Here is a 15,496-nt window from a genome sequence, read left to right on the forward strand (position 1 = left end):
GCAATGCTGTTCCTTTCTGCAGATGTTTGATCAAAACTTAAAAAAAAGAAATAGAAAATGTAGGTTTAGGTATAAACGTACCTACTGTATGCCAAAGGAAATATTAAATACATAAAACTAAGATGGCAATAACACTCACTTATATCCTGCGGGGATTACAGTAGCTGACATCAGCAGCTGTAACTATAGCAACCACAACTCCTGATTATCAACCTCCCACAGAGCTCTGCCACCAAACCTGACCTCCATCCTGCGACAAGCGTGTCACACAAGAATCCAATTAGGAACGAAACGGAGATAAAACAGCGAGTGAAACATTTCACTGAAATGATGTCAACTGTTAGCAGAGGAACAGTCCAATTAAATCGCGGTGGTAGAGAGACAGCCCTGAGGAGAAGAGTTAATGAACTGCACTGCACATTTCTCCCGCTCACCAATTAATGTGGGAAAAGATGATTGGACGTTCACGGCTCACTTGCCTGGGCTCTCATCTCCACACATCATTTTTCTTTTTAACTGTGATGTTGATACAGCGTCACAGTTTGCATTTGTAGCACGAAAACAGATTGGCAAAGACTAAATAGAAGGAGAAGAGAGACATCACCACCAAAGATTACATCGGCAACATGTCCTCCAGCCTCCTCTGGTGATACGCTGTAGATAGACTGGTGGCAAATACTGAGGCTTTCATTAAAACATGCAGGTGCTCTAAATGGTCTCCAGCCAGTTTCAGCTGCCAGATTTATGACTTCCTGACTTCTCACAGTGGCGCTAATCGAGTAAAGCTAAGTCGCCGTAGAGAAAAACTCTGTCAAGATGGCCGAAAGCAGGTGAGACCAAACTAGAGGGAGCTTTAATAACACATTATTAAAACTACATAATGATGATAGTACTTATAGACACTGTCACTGCAGTGCAGCAAACACTAGATTAATCCTGCATTTTGCCTTTTAGCTGTATTTTTTCATATCTGGTTACACAGACATTGTGCAACATATTAATAATAACAGAACTGTTCTTCCATAACAGCATCACGATCATATTGTTAGATTAACATCAGCATCTGGCTTAAAGAAAATCTTGCCACAGGAGCCATTTTATTATTGTCTCTAGACTTTTGGTGAGAAAGCTGTAACACTGAATTTGTAACTGAGATGTTTTTTCAAAAAGATGACTGGCTCATATTTTACTCAGCTGTTGTAAAGCAGATCACTGACTTCTGCGTGTTACAGAATTCTCTCATTGATTTCTATTCAGCGTCCTTTCTGTGCCATATCTCCTCCTTGCATGTCTCTGGGATCGTATCATGGGTTACTCTGATTCCCACTGAAGGGAGCTCATTACCTGTGACAGAGACTTCCTGAGAGAGTTGATCTGGGCCGACTGGTCTGGCTGCTCCTGATCAGACAGAATCTGTTTGATCTTTTCCTTCTCTATGGCCACAGTGTTGAAGGCCGACTTCAGCAGCGAGTGGACTGCAGAGAGACAGGATCAAAGAAAAGCAGTAACTTAGAAACCCGCGCACCGGTTCAAAGGCATCGCTAGCTCCTCTGTCGCTATTCGCCAATGCTCTCTCTATGTAAGAATCAGTCACACAGTGGTACCAAGAATGAGACATAACATGCACCATGTGCTGGTTTACTGGTTTCTAAGCCACTTCATGGACTAGAACCAGATCATTTCACTAAAGTGCTGCCCCCTTACTTCGCCCTTCATATCTTTCAGATCTGCTGAGCTATCGCTGCTGTCCATCCCACACACTGACTTTAAAACCATGATTGTGCATTTTTCGGTTGCTGGCCCTAAACTGTGGAACAGTTTGTCATTAACAATTAGATTTCCCTTCTCCTGCAAGGAATTTAAAACCAGTATAAAGACCGGTCTCTTTTCCTTAGCCCTTCACTTGCTATAAACCACATTTATTGTCTTTATTTGCTTGTGCAGTACTGTTCTCTCTGTCTGTCTCTCTCTTCATATACAGTGGCTTGCAAAAGTATTCGGCCCCCTTGAACTGTTCCACATTTTGTCACATTACAGCCACAAACACGAAGATCATTTAATGATGATCAGCAGCTACAGTATGAGAATAAAGTCCACCTTGTCCTACATGCTGCGTTCGTACCTTTCTGGGCAATAATGCAGAACTCCTCTTGAAGTTTAATGTAGTCGCTGGCACACTCTACACTGTCTGTCAAGCGGGAGACAGGGGGCTGAAAGTCCACCAGCTCGGCACACAGGTTAGGGTTGGATGAGTGGAGGCGGACAGGGGACATACTGGCAGACAGAGGAACCTGGAGAGAGAGACAATCACAGAGGCTGACTGTCAGTCACCCGTGTGGCACAACAGTGCTCTTCTTTTTGTGTCTTGCAGCCAAAACAATCTCTAAGAACCACAGAACTAAATCTGACAAGACCAAACATTATTCTGATAAATTTCCAGTTCACTCTTTATCTGAAGGGCCTTTAAGCACTGGACCTCTGACAAGAGCTTTAACCAGGCATTAGCAGCTAAAAATGGCTAAACAGCATAAGAGCATGTAGCTAATTAGCATATCACCAGATAATAAAAGTTAATGAAGTTATTGCTCTGTTAACACCGACGCAGTTAGTGTGTTACTTTCCTGGTTTATCTGTATTCTGTTCATGCACAGAGTTTGTGTCACATCCACGCCTCTGTTAGCATGTGGACGTTTGTGTTGAGAATTTGGTCCCCGGTTTGACACGAGATGCCAACATGCCACAATGAGGATTCTTTTTAAAATTACTTTCCTAAAAACGACACTGAAGGAAATGCTTCCATAGTCTTCTCTCAGAGTAACAATCTTTTATTCATGAAATCTATAGGTGTCTAAGAGCCCAGGTTTCCCTGGGAACAACATCTTACCAGGATAGGCCATGCTGGAGAATGTAATGCTCTAGATAACAGATCAACAGGTATGAAATCACCTCCCACAGACCAGTGAAATCTCTGGAAAATGGGCCAGCATTCCTGGAAGTGCTTTCTGACCACTGCATATCTTTATCTTTACCGGAAGATGTCACTTTGCTGCTTACAGCAATTTCGTTTTTCTATAAGCATTAATATAGCCTATGATCCTAAAAGAGAACACCGATTGTATTTTCTGACCTTATCTCAAATTTACACACAGAGTTAGGCCTACATTTGAATTCTGTTTATGCATTTTCTCAATTAAGACTGTCTCACATACACTTTGCCTCACATAAATATACATTTCATGGAATAACAATTGTAATCCATCAGATTCTCCCCCGTCTTAATGACACAGCACTGATAGTGTTGTTAATTTACACTGTCAGCGCTTTCCTTCTTGGCTTCAAACAGGCTAAACTTTATTAATATAATAGATCTTTTCCACTCTTACTCACCAAAGCACTTATACCACACACATACCACGGGTTTGCCTGCACAGGCTGTGGTACTTTCACTCTGTATTATGTCATTAATGTCTTTGTATTTTTTCAGCATCACAGTTTTATCTTCCTTTGTAAAAATCAACAGTATCACTGTTCATGTTTGTGGCCATGTGAAAATGCTCGCAGCTAGATTCATAAACCTTAAGATGATTTATCGAGTTCATAACCATCTTCATAGCCTAATTGCAGATGTTAGCGTGAGTGAAAATATTCTGGGTCCGTTGAAATTGCTTTAGCGTGGAGCCATGGTGAAACAAAAAATGCATTCAATGAGCAGTAATGACATTTTACTACTAATGGGATTAATAAAAGTTTATGACTGGTTTAACAAAGTGCATAAAGTTGCATGGACACACATTCAGTTTTGCACAAACTGATATATCGTGCAAAATTAAGATATATTAGCAAAATCAGGCCGAGCCGCACGACAATAACAAGTGGAGCTGCAGACTAAAGAACAAAAAAGAGAAAAACGAGCAACAATAGAAGAGGCCGAAACGAAATTGTTGGCTTCTGTGTCGTAAGCTTGTCCACACTTCCAATTTGCTTGACAACAATTTGATTACACATGCATGTATCAAAGCCAGACCTCTCAGTTACCCCACAATTTACACTTATTATGTTATAAGTAAAAACTTGAATAATGCTTTGCTTAGAGACTTAGAGATTTTCTCACAGTGACATATGCATCTGTGTGTGTGTGTGTTTGTGTAGACGTCTGAAGACAGGTACCTGAAGCTGGAATTTTGCATCTTTGCCGACACTTTTTGTTCTCCATCTTCTGTTCAAGCGCTTTTCTTTCTTTGATAACTCAACGCAATTGGTCTTTTGGGCACACGTGGGTCAGAGCATGAAAAATGTGGTTAATAAGACAAACACATCACAAAAAACAAACCAAAAAACCAGAAAGTTACCACAGACATAGATCAGTGAAATGACACTGATGGGTTACATGCAAAAAAAAAAGGGAATGTATGGTATTAAAAATGCATTTCAGCCAAAAATCACCAAACAAAAAGCTCCACGATATAAAACAAACACAATAAATTAACAGATACTGATCAGTCAGAAAAGCAGCAGGTGTCCTGTGAGTATCGCTGGATCTCGTCTGTCTAGACGGGCAGGTACTGAAGGTGACTGCAGAGGTCGCACCGTCGTCACTGCCTCAGCTAGCCTGAGTTTACAATGCAGGATTGCACTAAATTGTTTCCCCTTGCTCTCTGCTGTATGTGTGTGTATTTATGTGTGTGTTTGTTTTACCTGCATATCTGTGAAGTTGGGCGCTGACTGTGTCCTTTGTAGAATCTCCAGACTCTGCAATAACCGGCTCAGCTCGGTCAGGTTGGACTGGCAGCGTGCGAGCTCTGAAAATAAAATTTACACGCGCGGTCACGATCTCATTCAGCCTTATGTGTCACGAAATGGTCACCAAATCATCTCTCCCGGATTTATTGCCGTGCCAAAGGCTTGATTTAATCCACTCCTCTTGTGAAATCAGATTTGTTAGAAGCGTAGGGAAAGTGTGCACTTACCCTCTGCACACTTGTCCATTTCCTCTGACTCCTGCAGCCATGCCACCACCTTACTCTGTCCGTTACTGTAGGATGCAGGCAGGCTGCTGGTGCTGCTGTTACTGGGGGCTGCTGGCTGCCATGGCAAGCTGCTTGGTTTGGTCTGCTGTGGTGACACAATAACAGAGCCTAAAATATCATTTCGGAAACTACTGTAGTGGTCAATCAGGCACCGATGATACCTATAGATATACAAGAAGCACTTATGTCATTAAAGAAAGGATACTGTGGATTAGGGTTCCAGCTAATGTATGAAATGTTCTTCTGATCAATGTAATCTTGTCTGCAACAGACAAAAGAGGAAGAAATGAGAACCAATATAATTACATCAATCAGATTTTTTTTTCCTTTGGTGCATCACTGAAATCAAATCAAATCGGAAGATTGTTACAATATATACAATGATTTTTGACAGTGAAGGCAAGAAAGTCTGTCTTGCTTGTACATAGTTGAAAGTTTTGGTCTAGATTTGCAATTTCAGTGACGCTGGGTTAGGGTTACGCAACCTGTGTGTGACAGCTGCGGTGAATCTGTTCAGCAGCCAAAAGTAAAGGACTGCACGCTGTCAGCAGCTCACAGCTAATATGAATGCTCACATGGAAAAAAATATGCTGTTATGAACAGAAACTGCACGCTTCTTATTTGTACAGCACCTTGCCTATCTTCCTTCCGAGTCTTTGAAGCAGTAGTTAATTTTGACTCTAGGACCAGAGTCTCTCATTTAAGCTGTTCTTCTGGGAGAGCTCATCAGGCCGCAGCCAGATGCTCGAAATCCAAATCCTACTGATCACCTCTAACGGCCTCCGTGTGGCATGGAGCATCACTCCCAGGAGAAGCTGCAGCGAATGAATCTTCGCATTTACGCACACTTCAAGCACACCTGCAGGGACCGAGGCTAACGCCTAACTGGAAACAGCCGAGAAAAGCAAGCCTTCTTGTCTTAATGGGCAAGATTTAGTTACCTGTCTCATCAACTTTACTACATTAGGCAGATATTATTTAGCTATTATTCAGGGGAAACGTCTGGGTGAGGCGAAGCAAGTTTTCAGGTCCAACTTCGTACAACAATGGCATCCATAAATAAAACTGCTGACTTGTCAGGTGTGGTTGACGACAACAGTCATGTGTGAGCATTATGTCTGTCATTACTGTGAATGTTCCGCGAACTTTACTTCCTCTCTCTCACAGATGATGTTTTTGGTGCGTTATCCCAGTTTCCAATAAAGACAAAACTAGGAGATCTCTCACTAACCGTTATGCACTTCTTGAATAAGTAATTGCAGACTCTGAGAGGGAGAACAAAATGTCTTTTTTTTCTGAGGTAGAAAAATGTTCTGATTTCTTTGTGTAGAGCATCAGTCAGGCATTTCTTATTTATTTGCTTTCAATACTACTTTCATATTATATGTGAGAACTAGAAAATAAACTAGAAGAGAGACCAGGAGCCTTGTTCAGAGTTAAGGATCACCTGAAGTTCATTCATTCACTTTACATCCTGTTTGCTGTGTAAAAACCACAATATACTGCTTTACAGGGGCTTGTGCGATGGATCCTTTCTTGAAAACTGTTAACTGCACTGGCTACCTCTCAGACAGTCCCAGACAAGAATTAGTCAAAGAAATTGAGCTTTTAAGAGGATTTAAGAGCTTTAAGCTATTTTGCCTTTAGCATTATTGGTGTTTGACCAAACAAGAAAGCACTAAGCAAGACTAAAATGTCTGCTTATGTCAAGCATCACAACGTAAATGAGTCTACATACACAGATAATTACTCAAAAGTTATTTTAATCAGAAATTCTGGCCAATTTTAGACCAAAGAAAGAGCACAAATAGTGCCATAAGGAAGAAGAGAGCTCACCTTGACTTCATTTACCACAGCTGGCGTGGGCTGGGGGGAATCCATGGCCGCCGAAGGAGGAAATGTTCTCATGGTGGCATCCCGGGGAGACCGCACAATCTCGTTCTGCCGATAAAGCCGGTGATGACGCAACTTTGACACCCAGGCATCAAATATGTCTTGAGATTTGACCTAAAGACGAGGGGAAGAATAAGCCTCGACCTCTGTCACCACCTGACTGCTTGTATCAGTGATGGATTATTATCATCAGTGTTACCTTCAAGTGATAGATATGCTCTTCAGTGTCCAGGTCGATGCGACGGGCCCTCTTCTTGATAGACATAACTGAGAGGCCGACGTCGATGCTGCCATGAAGTTTCCCTTTTTGGATCTAAAGACAATGACAGAGTTATGTATGTATATATCCATCCATCCGCTTCCGCTTATCCTTTTCAGGGTCGCGGGGGGCGCTGGAGCCTATCCCAGCTGTCATAGGGCGAAAGGCGGGGTACACCCTGGACAGGTCACCAGTCTGTCACAGGGCTAACACATAGGGACAGACAACCATTCGCACTCACATTCACTCGCACATTCATACCTAGTGACAATTTAGATTAATCAATCAACCTATCCCCACAAGCTGCATGTCTTTGGACGGTGAGAGGAAGCCGGAGTACCCGGAGAGAACCCACGCAAACACGGGGAGAACATGCAAACTCCACACAGAAAGACCCCGGCCTGATGGAGAATTGAACTCAGGACCTTCTTGCTGTGCGGCAACAGTGCTAACCACCGTGCCACCGTGCTGCCCTGTATGTATATATATCTCCACATATTTGTAATTCATACTATTTTTTTACTGTAAAAATATCACAATGTAACAATAATCAATTAACAATACCAGCCAGAGAAGACTGATTTGATTCTTGTTTGGCTGAGTGACTTGAAGAAAAGTCTTCGACTGCAGGAAGCTTTGAATATATTTAACATTTTATTTTCAGATTAGCAGGTTACCAGTGCTCTTCTTACAGTGGACCTACTATACTCATTTCCAGCTCCATGTCATATGGCCTTGGTGCTGCTGCTCAGATCATCTACTCATCTACTTTCTGAGACAAACCAATCAATTTCTTCTAATTGGGCTCCTCAAGCAAACAGAAGGTTTGAACAGCAGGTGGGCGGGGCTTCTGTGCTCAAAGCCAGCTATAATGTTGGTTTTAAATAAAACTGTCTGAATCATTTGGCTGAGCATTTGGCTCACAGAGATTATCTGCACATTTAGTGCAATGACTTCATTATTTGTAACTTTGGCCATGTTTAAAATGAGCATTGATCACTGTTTAGCTAATAGAGATCTATACACACTACCCTTTTAGTTGCTTTAATCAAGAAAAGTGGGAAACTGGCAAAGACACTGACCCTTTGTTGAGAATGTAATGATCATTTAAGAAGTCAGCGAATGGGTCTGTACTGTCTAGTTAGCAGTATTTAAACACTTTTAACTAGAAGGGCTCATGTACCACTGATGCCAATAACTCCAGAATGTGCAGGACTCACTGGTTTCCTTCCAGTGATGGAAAGTTTGCCAAAGAAGTTTTTGCTTTTCTGCAGAGTGACCCAGCTTGCTGAAACACAGTGAACATTGTGACCCATGTCGCTGATGTTTCTGCTGATTCATTGCCAAGCAAAACTGATGTCAGCCCAGTCTGCCCCGCTTCTGCCCGTAGGTTACAGTCAGGGTTACTTACATCAATGGGGGACTTGGAGTACTTCAGGATACCATTGTCCAGAACAAAAAAACGCTGTAGAGGAAACAAGCACAAAAATAAATGACAGGAGGGGCATAAACTGAATACAAATCCTGCTGGATCTGTTAACGTTGCAGATTCTATGCAAATGCAAAGTCTATTTTTTATCCTTGTTTAATCAACTCTCTAATAGTTCATGCAAATATTTTGTGGATTCATTCTGAAAGAAGAGAAGATAAAGGAGGGTTTATGAAAAAGGGAATTTTTTTCAAATAATGACACTTTATTGAACAGGAAACCTGTTAACAACCAGATAGAGGCTGTATGTGAAAATGTTTGTCCCACATCAATAGCTTTTGTGTCTCACTTTACCCATGAATCTTACCTTGTGCCAGCCTTTCAAGGGCCATTTCCGCTTCTTCAACATAAACCCCTCGTGTTTATCAGGCCTCTGGACGTTGCTCTGACCAATTTTCAGCCCCTCGATTATCTCCCAGCTGTCTGCCTCCTAGAAAAGAAATGAAAATATGCAGCTGTGTCAGAATTAATCCACTTATTCCTCCAGAATAAGAAGGAAAATCCGGACGCGCTCTCTGTATAATACAAAGATAAGATGCAGCTGTCGTGTGATTGTTTTCATGGTGAAAGCAGCAGGAATATATGCAACATTTCTCTATTCCCCCCCCCCGTGCCACACATTTAAAGAAAAACTGCCCCATTGAAATTCCTCCTGCTCTCTCAGCATTTCCACTCCATTAGCCTTCTCCTGACTGTGCTCTTCCTGCTCCTAGTGGGTCAGTAAATCAAAGTGACGCCTCTGGAGTAGAGGGACAGCAGGGTCAGGCAGGGACAGGTAAGACATCCTCCTGTCATACAGGTTTTAAAGGCAGAAAAATGCACAACCGAGTGACAAACATGTCTACTACCTCACATAACCCATTTTGGAAGTTATTTTGTTTAGAAACTTTTGATATTCTTATAAGTTATTTAAACGGGCATTCCCCTACTTTATCCTATAATTGTTTTTGTTTCCACTTAGCAGAGCTGCCAAACCACAATCAGTTCATCTTGGTAGTGTTTTATTGTGCTCTTTAACCCCCAAGTAGTAATCTGTCAGTCAAACTTTGGGGTGAAATACACAGTTTAACCCTCTTAACATCCATCAGGCCACCAGTGAGCAGTCTGGGCTTGTTGTTGGAGTCAGATTTTGCTCAGCATCGTTCTCTTTTTAATCAAATGGAAAAGCTTTTAAGAGTAAAACTGGAATGCTACACTGTATGAGAGTTCACTCGAAGGGTAATATCTTCAGGTATAGTCTCTCTCTTTCTACTAAAGCAAATGTTAATTCTAACCCAACCTTAGTCAGGTTGCCGGTGACCTGTTTAATGATACGAAATGAACAGAGCATGTGTTTATTTAACAATAAAGCATATCGCTAAATAAATGATACAACATAGCCACTGAAAATGATTTTGGCAATGTGTGTGGGGAATGATTTGATAATGAGCCGTGTGATGGTTAACGCCTGGTTAAAGGGTGTTTTTCCGGTAATGCTCTAATGTTTAAAGTTTGTGTCTTTGTCCTTTCTTCCTCCCCTCACCCCCAACCAGTCAAGGCGGCTGGCCGGCCCTCCCTGAAATGGGTTCTGTCAGAAGTTTCTTCCTGTTAAAAGGGAGATTTTCCTTCCTAATGTTGCCAAAGCGCTTACCTTACAATTTAAGGTGCCTTAAAGGAAACTGTTGGTGGAATCTGCCACTATATGAATAAAATTGAATAAAAAAATGTAATTGAAATTGACTATTAGATAAAGATGAAAGTGAAATGACAACATATTGGTGCTCATTTTCAGTTTATGGTCCTGTTAGACCTTGATTATGGCCTAAAAATCAAACAACTCTAAAAGTTGGAGCATGTTTGATACTTAGGTTGAGAAGCCTTCTGCCTTAAGTAAACATGGCATTGGCTGAATGAAGGTAATGTATGTGAGGTTGCTTGCTAAGGTTGCCAGGCAAGACATCCATCTAAATAAATAAATAATAATGTGGAACACATTCATTGTAACGATCAGTGAAGTAGGTCAGAGTTTTCATTTCATACTTAAATCAGTAGCAGCAGAGCCTTTAAGGCAAACCCCACTTTAAAATTCACAAGCATCTCTGGCAACTTAACTAATAGCCGGTGGCTTCACGCTGCATGATGTGATGCTGCAACCTTGGAGACAGCTCTGTGGGTGTGCATGACAACACCTGACCTTGGTTTGCGGGACATTTAACACAAGGAGGCAACAGCTTGTTTAATCTAATGACCAGGTGAACAGATCTGTCTGGTAATGAGGTCATGTTGCTCCACTGAGGGCAGCTGCTCGCCCGAGTGGCCCTGTGAAATTGGGGTAGAGGAAAAGCTCAACTTTGTTAGCAAAATGTACCTCGCTGCGCAAAGGAGTCATATCTTAAGAGGTAGCACTGTACCTATTACACTACTAGAAAATAGATCATCTGAGCTGCGTGATGATGGTAAAAATGCTACACACAAACTTACTAGGTTTTATCTGAGGCAGCTTCAAATCAGTAGCATGCAAAATAAAGCCTGCGCCCTGTCCGGGCTGTACCCCGCCTCTTGTCCTATGACAGCTGGGATAGGCTCCAGCCCCCCCCACCCCCGCGACCCTGATAAGGATAAGCAGGATAGATGGACAGATAGATGGATAGAGCTGCAAATGCTGCAATACATCTGTTTTCTTTACAAAGAACCCAAACTATCAGGGATATAAATAAATAAATTCCTAACAACCATATGTTAAAAGCCACAGACTCCAAGGCTGGGAGACATACTGAATTAATTAAAGTTTTAAGGTCATGGGTGTTCATACAGAGCCTCGCAGTCACCCTCTGATGATGGAATACACATCACTCTGAGCCAGGTGCCATTCCATAGTATGCCTTTCCACTGGACAGGTCTGTATGTTTGCTTTTGGCAATTAAGAAAAAGCTTGAGTACTGGTAGCCACAGCTGCTGAAGAAGATCAAAATGTAGTCCTGTTAAACTCAGTGTCATAGAGATGATTTGACTTTGCCAAAGTAGAACAGACTACCATGCTGTGTAAATCAAAACCTAAAAAATCTTCTAAAAATATATATCAATGGCAATTTAGATACTGCTATATAACAGATAGACATAGAAGTAAAGTTATTTTTCTGTCATCAGCAGTAGGGACGATTAACATTTGCCGATCCAATCTTTATTACACTACTAGTGACATTTATATACACATTTTTTGTCAGTTATTTGACGTCATTGTCCTAGCAGCCCACCTCTCATCAGTGTGTCCTGAATGCAAGGCAGGCTTGGGGGTATTATGAGGGAGCCTTGTCTGTGAGACCCTCGCTGGATTTGAACTCTCAACCTATTGTTCCAAAGAGAGCAGTGTTGCCATTACACCATCCAGCTGTATGTCCCAGAGACAGGAACAGCAAAGATACTGCGCATCAGCCTGGAGCTCACAGGCCTCTGATGGAGGACAAACAAAGAGCACCTGCAGGGTGAGTGGGGAATTATTATTTTATATAAATAAATGTTATTTAGGGGGGTAATAAAGTTTGGACTTCATGTAGACAAAAAGAAATGCAGTAAAATTATGAATCACCCCTAACCCTGACAAAATGAATAAATAAATAAATAAAACTCAAAATGTACTTTTTTTATATATATATTCTCATCCAGGCTTATATGGACAGTACTGCTACAGTGAGAGAAATTGCTTTTGTAATTTCACCCGGAGAATAGAGCTGAATTAACCCAAAGTGATTTCCTGTACTCTGCTTACATGTATTGATCTTCCTGCAGAATAATTTAAAGCTGAATGAGCTCTTGGTGAGTGTACCCATTTAATGAAGGATCTTGTGGCAGAATCAGCGAGAGGCTGTCTGCTTTTCTATGTCCGGATTTAGAAGAGTTTGCTCCTTGATCCAAAACATCTGAATAGCTTTTCATATCTCCCTTGATACTCGAGTCTATATCAGTGTAATAAAATCATGAGATACCAATATATTTAAAAAAAAAAAACTATGTTGAGTAGTCGAAAGAAACTTCTACAATCCTGATCATCACCTAAGTCAATCTAACAGCCTAGTTGTGTCAGTTTCATAGGCCAAGTTTTCTGGGATCCACCACCTGCAGTGACACTCAGCAGTGTAGCAAAGCAGACCTTTTAATACTGCAATGAATCAAACTATTACAGTTAAGGTCTCTCTGAGCAGGAGAAAGGACAAACACTCCTTGGGGACGCCTTACACTAAATCAGCACTATAAATATCAGCGGCCACAATAACAGCCCACCTCAGATGGCCACTTTCTCTTGCACGTCTGCCTCTCTCTGCCTCTTGATTTGACGCTGCTGTACATTTAGAGCCTGTCACCGTTTTTAAGTTGCTGTACTACACAGACCAGACGCAACGCAAGTGTATTCAAGTCGTATTAAAATGTGATGACAATAAAACAGAAAGTTCTAACAAAAAAGAAGCGATAATAACATAAAATAAAAAAATAAAGGCCAGAAAACTGGCATTTGGTCTTTTCGTCTCGTCCATTAATTAATAAATCGTATCTCAAGATTGCTGTTAAGTAGTTTTACGTTAACAAGTCGGTTATGAGATTCATGAGATTTCAGGTTCACAACAACAGTCTCCTCAAGGCGCTTTATAGGGCTGTTCGATATAACGATACAGATCGGATGACGATATAAGCTAACGTTTGTTTTGTGGTGTAGTAAAATAAACAGTTTACAGCAACATTTTTTCATCGTTTTGATGGCCACTGTAGTGCTATATTAATTTCTTAAAGTTCTCTCTTTCTCTTATATTTAATATAACAACACTACAGACAGACAAGCGCCTGTTTATAGGTGTTGTCGTTAGCAACAGTGCCGGTAAAACCGTAGCGTCGCGTGGCTCCGCTGTCCGCTTGTTTGTTTTTCACATAACACTTTCACAATAAAGCTCAAGATCCTGTTGAGACTTTTCAAAATAAACTGAATCACGTGAAAGAGTATGCAGAGAGTTTACAGATGAGAATATGAGATTTTGGTCATATCACACAGCCCTAGCGCTTTATATTGTAAGGTAAACCCCTTACAGCAATACAGAGAAAACCCCAACAATTAGATACCCGCCAATGTCAAAGCACTTGGCGACAGTGGGAAGGAAAACCCCCCTTTTGACAGGAAGAAACATCCAGCAGAACCAGGCTCAGGGAGAAGCAGTCATGTGATCTTACAAAAACATTTTCAAGACCTTTGTAATAGTACAGCTGCAACAATAAGTGGATTAACTGGTTAGTTCAACAGAAAATCAGTCTACACTGGCCACTTCTACAAACACCTGTTCAACTACTCAACACAAATATCTAATTATCCAATCACATAGCAGAAAGTCCATGCATTTTGGCATGTAGACATAGTCAAGATGACCTGCTGAAGTTCAAACTGAGCATCAGAAAAAAGGTGATTTAGTTGCTGAGCTCTTGAGATTTTTCCAAAAAACCTTCTCTAGGATTTATAGAGAATGGCCCGAAAAACAGAAAATACCCATTGAGCGGCACTTCTCTGGCTGAAAATGCCTTGTTAATGTCAGAAGTCAGAGGAGAATTGCCAGACTGCTTAGAGCTGATAGGAAAGGCAACAGCACCTCACATAACAACTCGTCACAACCAAAATATGCAGAAGAGCATCTCTGAAAGCAAAATACCCCAAGGCAGATGGGCTACAGCGCTGGAAGACCAGGCTCACCAAAATAAAACAACTATGAAATAAGATAATAAAATTAAAATAGAATTAAAGGGGAATAATTTAGGGGGTTAAAGGTGGGGTCGTCTTAAGCTACATGAGTGGAGGTAGGTAGGTGAGGTAAGAGATAGCAGGTGAAGGTAGAGAAGTGTTAAAGAATACTGAATCCACAAAAATTAATTTAAAATACATCTTTTCCTGTATAGTAAGGTACTGAAACTGTAATCTTTACGTTATAAACTCAGCTACCAAAGCTGCGCTGAAAGATTATATTTTAGCAGCTAAAAACCACAGAAGACCTGTCGCGAGGATGGATTTCACCGCAGCGTTCGTCTGAGCAGTAAACGGTGGAGTAGGCGAGCAGACTGCTACATGGATGGGACGTTAACACCCTGAGAGAAGCGCGGTGTCATGCACTGTGTAAACACCACCGCAGATTCAGTTACAGCCTTAAAGTCTGCATGTGTCCCCTGTTAGCCTGCAGGTGAAATACTGCAGCTGCTTCTGTAAAACACATGCACGTACGGACATAACCGAGGATGAGTACTGGAACTCCATACGGTTTATTTACTGAACTTTTAAAGCTTACGCTTCACAGGTATTTGACAAAGTAAATCCAACGCCAACCATTTGGACTAGAGATTTTCTTTTCTTTACCTAACAAGTGGTTCAGTCCCGGGAGGAAACAAAAATCTCTTAGGGGTTGCATCCGGCAGGGCATCCGGCGTCAATATTTGCCTAATCAAAACATGAAGGACTATCCACTGTAGCTTTCTACAGCCATGGGATCCTTTGTGACAAGACTATAAAGTTATGTCTGCCATGTTCAGAGTCTCAGAAGCAAGTAACAACCTACCATCCTTTTAAAAATAATGATTGTCTTTAACATTTGGATGAAAATCCCAATCTTAAAATGACTCCCAGCTCTCTCGAGACCACCGAATTATGTTTCCTTTGTTTTTCACTGCAGCCAAGTTGCTTGCTTGCTTGTTGCTGCTTGTTTGTGCATCTTTCTGCCTTAAGTTTTGTATTTAATAACTAGAAAAGCATGAAAAGCTCTAATGGGCTGAGATCAGGTGACAGGCTTGTCCACAGAAAAATACCCCAATTCTTTGCGTTGAGAAACT

General features: G+C 41.3%; 1 protein-coding gene across 4 annotated transcripts in view; it reads right to left on the reverse strand.

Annotated features, from left to right (window-relative positions):
- Positions 1-15,496, reverse strand: part of osbpl6 (oxysterol binding protein-like 6) — a 44,859-nt gene that overhangs the window by 13,081 nt on the left and 16,282 nt on the right. For 2 of the 4 annotated variants that reach the window (XM_076874989.1, XM_004557777.4), the window contains exons 3-11: positions 8,976-9,098; positions 8,591-8,644; positions 7,120-7,233; positions 6,864-7,034; positions 4,968-5,112; positions 4,696-4,799; positions 4,168-4,260; positions 2,123-2,291; positions 1,345-1,475 (exon numbers count right to left, since the gene is read on the reverse strand). In XM_076874989.1, coding sequence (XP_076731104.1) covers positions 1,345-1,475; positions 2,123-2,291; positions 4,168-4,260; positions 4,696-4,799; positions 4,968-5,112; positions 6,864-7,034; positions 7,120-7,233; positions 8,591-8,644; positions 8,976-9,098 — 1,104 coding nt within the window. The remainder of the gene's footprint in view (positions 1-1,344; positions 1,476-2,122; positions 2,292-4,167; positions 4,261-4,695; positions 4,800-4,967; positions 5,113-6,863; positions 7,035-7,119; positions 7,234-8,590; positions 8,645-8,975; positions 9,099-15,496) is intronic. The other 2 variants (XM_004557778.4, XM_004557779.4) reach the window with 2 other exon arrangements.

Source organism: Maylandia zebra, linkage group LG16 (genome assembly GCF_041146795.1).
Source record: "Maylandia zebra isolate NMK-2024a linkage group LG16, Mzebra_GT3a, whole genome shotgun sequence".
NCBI lineage: Eukaryota > Metazoa > Chordata > Actinopteri > Cichliformes > Cichlidae > Maylandia > Maylandia zebra.